Raw genomic sequence first — 7,478 nt, forward strand, 5'->3', positions numbered from 1 at the left:
AAAAAAAAAAAAAAAAAAAGAAGAAAGGAAAAATAAAATAAAGCAAGCAGCTATTCCTTAGCTTCAGAAAATTGCTGCCTTCTGGGCATGTGAATCTATTGTCAATTCTTCTGGTGTTTTTAAGGGAACTTGGAAATCTATTTTATAAAATTTCCAATTTTGATTTCAAATTGTTCACTGGTAGTATATAAAATACAATAGGTTTTACATACTAACCATGTATCCTGCAAACATGCTGAACTCACTTATTAGTTCGTAGGAGTTTTTTCGGTGTGGAGTTTTTGTGATTTTCTAGGAAGGCCATTGTATCATCTGTGAACCAAAACTACTTAATTCCTTTCTTTCTGTATAAATTTTATTTCTTTTTCTTGCCTTATTGCACTGGCTAGGACTTCTTCCAGTATGATGTTTCATAGTAGTGGTGAGAGCAGTCATCCTTGCCTTGTTCTAGGTCTTAGGGAAAAAGCATTCAGTTTTTTTATCTTTAAATGTGTTGTAACATGTAAATTATTTATAGATGCCCTTTATCAAGTTAAATAAGTTGTTTTCTCTTCCTAGTTTGATGAGTTTTATCACAAATGGATGTTAAATTTTGTCAAATGCTTTCTCTGCATCTATTGAGATGGATCATATGGCTTTAAATTTTTTTTTAGTTTGTTAGTATGATTAGTTATACTGAGTGATTTTCACATGTTGAGCCAGTGTTGTATTCCTGGGATAAACTCAAGTTGATTCTGATTTGTTATTCCTCTTATATATTGCTGGATTCAAATTGCTAATATTTTGTTGATGATTTTTGTGTCTATGTTCATGAGGACTATTTGGTTGTAGTTTTCTTTTTTTGTAATGTCTTTGTCCGGTTTTGATAAAGCTGGTGTCACAAAGTGAGTTGGGACTTTTTCCTAATTTTTAAATGATGAAAAAATAACTTACAGAGTGCTTACCATATTCCAGGCATTGCACTCAGTGCTTAGCCCGTTTAATCTTCACAGCAACCCTATGAAGTGTAGACTATTCTTATAATCACCCCCAGTTTAAACAGAGAAACTGAGGCACAAACTGGTTAAAGTCATTAGCCCAAGGTCACATAACTTGTAAGCAGCACAGCCAGGACTCAGACCCCAGAGGTCCAGCTCCAGAGTGTGTCCTTTAACCTGTTTATTCCATTTTCTCTCATTAAAAATGTTTACAAGGTAAAGAAAACATATCTGCAGGCCTCAGTCCAGCTGACAGGTAACCAGTTTTCTACTTCTAGTGAACAACAATGGTAACTACCATGCGTCAGGCCTATGTACTATCTGCCAGGCTACAGACTCATCATCTGCCTTCATCTTGCGCCAACCCTCAAAGGCAGATGTTACAGATGTTATCATCCTCACTTGGCAGTGGCGGAAATGCATCCTTCTGCTGGGCAGCATTCAGTTTCAAACCATCATCTCTTTCATCACCTTGTCTTCTTTCTGCACATCCATGGCACTCTTTAGAAGGTAATTTTTAAAAAATCTCTCAAGTCTCAGTTTAATTTCGTGCTGCCCCTTCCTTATCAAGCTGGTTCACCTATCCTCCCTCTCACTCTCTTCCCCCAGGGGCTCAAGTTCATAATTTTCTCCTGCATTGCTGTCTCTTTTGCACTGTCTCATTCCAGTTGGCCCAATGAGTGTCCCAATCCTTCCTTTTCGGCTCCGCTGACTTATTTTGTGTGTCTCGAGAAGTGAGAAACATCTCGCTTACTTAGAAAGGAGGAGGAAAGAGGGAAAGAGGTGGAGTTTTAGGAACAGGTGGGACACCGATTTTCTCCACAGAGCACAGAAATGAGGGACCGAGGTTAGTTCAAACAACTGCCTGGCAGTAATGAAGGCAAAGCCATAGAATGAAATTGCACTGCTTGCTTTATTGCACTGTTTAATAAGGCAGTATGTTTGCATGCTGACCTGACAGTGCGACCATAGATAAGATGCTCCGTTTCTCTGAGTCTTAGTTTGTTCATTGTAAAATGAGTTCGAAGACAGGCATAGGTCGCAGAGGTGTGGCAGGGATTAAGTGCAATAATATAGGTGACAGAGATCCGGTATGGAGAAGTCACTGAGTGAGGAATAAGTGCTTTTCTCAGACAAGGCACTGTGCTAAGTCATTTTTACAGATGACCTTAAATATATACCACCTGTGTGGGTAACAGGTACTGCTGTTACCCCCATTTTGCAGATGGGGAAAATTATAGTGGAGAGAGATGAAGAGTTCTTAAGTGGTAAAGCTGTACCCATATTTTGCATTAGAATTCCTTTGATCCTACACCAACCAGTTAAAAATTAGACTGTCTAGGGCAATCCCCTAGCTCTTCCTCCCAACCTAGAGACTGAAGGTAGTCAGAGACATCCACCACTTTCCTGTGATACTAGCTCTGCTGTTGCTAAACATTCAGGCGCTCCCCATCCATCCCTCAGTTCCCACCCACGTCTCCAACCACTACTGCGAGAATTTGGGAAACCTGGGGTGAGTCCACTGCCAGGAATAGTGATTCATTTAAAATCTCAGTTTTCAACAATATGAGCAAGGCCTGCGGTCTGTTACTCCACACCCAGCAAAGCTGCGTCTCCCAGTCAGTGGTGGAGTAATGAGAGTTTGCTAATTGCTGGTGGCTGGGGAGGGGAGGTGATGGGTGGGGACCACTGTGGTGAGCTCAGCACACAGAGTTACATGCTGACCTGAATGCTTTATTCTGTGTATCTCAGTCCCTCCTCTGGTCACTGGTGGGGCTGTTCAAGCAGACCCCCCTCTTTACAACCTGATCGGCTTCATAATAACTATGACTGCAGCAGTGCAGTGTCAATCAATGAATGTCAGGCACCAAGGCGAGCGTTTCACTTGTGCCATCATCTCCAGCAACATCCTTACTTCTCAACACCACTCCAGGGGATAGCTAGTCTCATAATTCCCATTTTACAGTTGTGGAAACTGAGGCACAGAGATGTGAAAAGCCTGCAACCTAACCCCAGCAGAACCCGGATTAACACTCACTCTTCATTGCCAGGACATACTTGTCTCCCCTTATGGTTTTAAGAGAATGACTTAAAGAATTCGCCTTTGAACCAGCCTTGTGGGCTGTTAACGAAACTGCTAACAGACCAAGACTTTTGGATAAGCCTGGCCTCCCCAACCATTCTTCTCTAGGTTGCTAGGTCCCTGCATCCATCTTCTGCCTCTGGAATCATGCGCTTCCATCTGGGAGCTCCTGGAACTCAGAGACTGCATCCTAGGAGTCTTTGTGTCCTTTTGACACCCAGTTAATACTTGGCATACCACAGTGGCCAAAACTATTAGCTGAGGATACGAAGACATCAACAACAGCCAAATCCTAATCCTAGCTTCATGCTTTTAAGTTCTCAAGCTCTGGGCTAAGCCTGCGGCTAGCACAGTGCCTGGCATATGGTAGATGTCAATGCTGTGTGTTAGGAAGGCCCCAGCTGGTATAGGAGTTGGGATGTGAAGGTGTGAGGTACCTTGGCTTTCACCTTGAGGTCTTTGAAGGTCTAAGCTTTTCCTCATTTTCTTCATCCTCTTGTCCCTGCTTTGAACTCTTGAAGGGTCAACCTCTGCTTGTCTTTGTCTCTGTCCCTTAAATGGTTTCATTAGAAAAGCCTGGGATAGTGAGTGAGTGGCTACCTCACTCGGTAGAGGAGGTGCAAGGGTGGGTGGATTGTGGGGTGGGGGGCGTTCTGATGGGAATGCTGAGGGGGAAAGAGGTTCTGACACTTTTCCAGTTCAGCAAGCATCACCAAATAACCAACCTCAAAAACTCATTTCCGAAAGCAGTGCTCTTGGGAGAGAAGCTCTGAAGGGCTGAAGAGGGGAGGTAGAACCTGGACTGAAATCAATCCCAGCTCAAGGTAATTACAGGACATGTGCTACCACCCCAGCAGGGCAAATCAGAGGCTAACCTGCTCTCCTAGGGCAGTCGGGGCGATTAGTTAGGAATAAAAGCCTCATCACTGACTGGGGGAGAGAGGCTCACACATTAGTATCTCATGCCTGCCAAATTTGAGAGGGGGATTTATTGAAACAATCTCATCAGAGGCCCTGACTGCCAAGTTGAATGTTTTGGAAAGGAAATCTCAGCCAGGCTCTCAGAAATCCAGCTCCCAAGTTCCCAGGATAGCAAGATGCTAAGGTTCGCAGACTAAGAGATGACTGGGGAGATGATGCTAAGATTTTAGGGTGTACACTGGATTATTTTTCTCTCTTTATCTCCACTTCTTTCAGTCCCTCTCTCCTCTCTGCATGCAGGTAATCTTTAGGAATCTATCTGCCACCGCGACTGCCTGTGAGGAGGGTCCACCCAAAGCTGGAGCCCCAGGAAAAAACCTGTCTCTCTCTCTCCCTCTCTCTTGCACACAGCCCAGGCAAGCACTCCCTCCTTCTCGGCAGCTCAGCTCTCTTCAGGAATTCAGCACAAGTCTCAGCCACACTTTGAAAAGGACATTAAGATGTGACACCAGCCAGACATCCGCAGCAGCGTGAGCTGCCCAGGGTGGGTAAACCTGGAGGCCAAGCCAGGGGGCCAGCCATGTCCTCAAGGAGACTGTGACGCCCTGAGGTGGCAGTCACCGCAGGCTGCCCTGTGTGTCTCTGCACCCTTGCCCTGGCCAGGGCACGGTCCCAGAGCCAACCCCTGATTCTCCTTAGCCAGCTGGGAGACCCTTTCCTTGCTAGGCATCCTTTCTCCATGCCAGTTGCCCCCCCCCCCCCCCCAAACAACAACACCAAGAAAAGAGAGTGACACAATACCACGAGGACATCCACATATCAATCATACAGAATGTCAGGCGAAAGGGGCAGAGGTGCCCAAAAAGTGAGGATGAGACCGATAGCGGAAGGACAGAGAAGGAACCATCATAGCAGAAGCTAATAATTCCAGAACTACAGATAAGCAAACACACACCAGCTTCTAGCCCCGACCCATTAAAGCCGCCCCTCCAGACGCGCGCACAAATGCACCTTCGAATCCACGCTCACACGGCCAAGCCCATCGCGCCGGCGTCACAGTCATGAAACACCACTCACACACAACACACACACACAACACACACACCACACACACACACACGGTCCCCAGCCAGGGCACAGCAACTTCCTTCCCCCCATGTGGAAATCTCTGCAGTTGACCTTAAAGCTTAAACTTTTCCGAGGGGGGTGCCAGGGAACGCACGGGGAGGACGGGGGATTCTGGGCAGGGTTACCCGGCACTTGGGGTTCCTGTCTTCCCTCCCTCTCCCCCACGCCCCTCACCTGGTAAACCGAGGCACAGCAAGAGGCTGTAGTAGACCACGGGCACGAAGCCCAAGCCGCAGGCCGAGCCGGGGGACCACCAAGACAGCGAGCTGTTGGCTGCGAGGTGGGCGTGCGTGTGCTCCATGAGCGCGCCCCTCGCTCCCCTCGCCGCTTCGCGCCCGGCCTGCCAGCCCGACTCTGGTCGCCGGCTCGGTGGTGGCGGCGGCGGAGGCAGCAGCTGGAGCAGCAGCGCCTCTCTCACCGCAGGACTGGCTCCTATCCTTGGCCGTGATCCCCTCTTCTCGCTCCGCACCTGCCTGCCTGGAGTCCCGGCTCAGCCCTCCCGCAGGGCGCGGGGCGCAGGGTGCGGGGCGCGCGGCGCGGGGCCTCGGGAGGGGCTCCCGGAGCCCGTCTGTGCGCCTCCCACCTCGGACCCGCTCCACTCCCGCCTCAAAGCCGGGGGGCTGGGACGCCGCTCCCCGCAGCCAATCAGCGGCTGCCTGGACGCGGAGTCTGTGTAGGGTGGGAGGGATGCGGGAGAGGAGGGGGTCCTAGCCGCCTCGCTTGGCTCCAGTCTCAGGGGAGAAGATGCAGTTAGATCTGGGAACCCCGAAGGAAGACCGGGGTGGAAAACAGGCTACCCCCATCTCCAACCCCGAGGGAGGGGCGTGGTGTGGGTGGGATCTGCCTCTCCCGCAGCTGCTCTTCACTCCTCCAGCGTGTCCTCAGTTTGCCTTTCTCCACTCTCCTCGCAGCCACCTCTCTTGCCCCTTGCCAATGCTTCCAGTCCATCTCCAGAGAGAGGATTCTACACCTAGGGCAAAGAACGGGGGAAGGGGTGGGGCTGTTGGAGCAGCGAGGATGCTAAATGGTTGTCGGTTTTCCTGGACCAGGGGAGCTGAGCTTGCTGGCTCTGGAAAGAGGGGTGCGTGCATCCCTGTGCGTGTGTGTGGCGACTCTGGGGGTGGCCGCCGGTGGATTGTCCCCTAACTAGAGTGCGTTTGAAGAGGATACAGACTGGCTAAGAGAAGCCCCTCCTGCATGCCGCCCTTCAGTCAGGGATAAGGATGTTGCAGCCACTCAAACACGCACTCGCCCACGCTCACACAGACACACAATACCCAGGCATGCGGTGTACTCACACTCTCACTCATGCACTCCCATCCCACACCCAGATCCTTGAAAACACGCAGGCATCCTCATCACCGTGCACAAGACCACACCCACAGGGCACTCCAAACTTGCACAAACGCACCTGGGAGTCATGGGGGCTTGTCTAGAGTGCTTGAAGGTTGTGTGAAGGGTAGCATTGGTAAAGCAGGTGGGATCCAAGCAATGTGTGGGTGGTCCTTTATCCTCAGGGCAGACAGGTGGAGGGTTCCTGGTGTGGCCACTACAGACTTTAGGAGAGGGGGAGAGAGAGAGAGAGAGAGAGAGAGAGAGAGAGAGGGAGAGAGAGAGAGAGAACTGTCTGGGGCTCAAGACAGTGAGTGTGAGAGAGTTAAAGATTCTGCAGGAGTACCCAGGCCAGGCATCCCCAGGAGCAGACTGTAGCAGCTGCCTATGCAAAGAGCTGTGATGGGTCTGAGAAGCCTAAGACCCCACCCCCGCTGCTTCCCAACGCCCCTCACCCCTCTATCACATCCATTCCTGGAGAGAAGTAACTGGCTGAGCTTTCTCCAGCCTTTTCCAGGTCTCCCAACGTGGAGCGGACCCCTGGCCCTCAAGACTAGCAAAGAGCATGTATCTAGTTCTTGTCTTTGTTAGGGGTTACCCTAGGCAGGGATGGAGGACACTCTAGGGCAGAGTGGAAATCTCCAAAGCATACAGAACCAGACAGTCTGCATAAGGGGGGCATCTACTGGATCTAGCTGGGTCTGTAGTAAGCAAGGAGGCACGTGGCCCCACAAAAGGGCAGATTATGGAGTCACATGGACGCAGCCCAGTGAGGCCAGGGCTGAGATTTCAGACCCCATTAGATGCTGAAATTTTATTGTGACCTCTCTCGATTAGCTATGACTACTGCAAACACAAAGAAAACAAGAACACCGCTGCAATGATGAATAAAGCAGTGGCTGGCCATTGTAGAAGCTCAATAAATAATTGTTCAAAAACCTATAGATTGGATTGGTCTGCAGGCGGTTAGACTGAGATGAGAAGTTGGGGCTAGCCAGGGGTGGGGGGACATGTATGTGATCTGACAAAGCCCTCCT

General features: G+C 49.8%; 1 protein-coding gene across 2 annotated transcripts in view; it reads right to left on the reverse strand.

The window, feature by feature from the left end:
• The window catches only part of GPR139 (G protein-coupled receptor 139), a 45,930-nt gene extending 40,222 nt beyond the window's left edge, over positions 1-5,708 (reverse strand). The window contains exons 1-2 of one of the 2 annotated variants that reach the window (XM_017849644.1): positions 5,284-5,569; positions 2,703-2,801 (exon numbers count right to left, since the gene is read on the reverse strand). Coding sequence is in view for 1 of the 2 variants with exons in the window: in XM_017849634.1 (XP_017705123.1) it covers positions 5,284-5,410 (127 nt within the window). In the remaining variant the exon portion in view is untranslated. Of the gene's footprint in view, positions 1-2,702; positions 2,802-5,283 lie in introns of both variants that reach the window. The other variant, XM_017849634.1, reaches the window with a different exon arrangement.
• Between the last annotated feature and the right edge of the window lie 1,770 nt (positions 5,709-7,478).

The sequence above is a fragment of the Rhinopithecus bieti genome, unplaced genomic scaffold, assembly GCF_001698545.2.
Source record: "Rhinopithecus bieti isolate Rb0 unplaced genomic scaffold, ASM169854v2 scaffold_1918, whole genome shotgun sequence".
In the NCBI taxonomy this organism is placed as follows: Eukaryota; Metazoa; Chordata; class Mammalia; order Primates; family Cercopithecidae; genus Rhinopithecus; species Rhinopithecus bieti.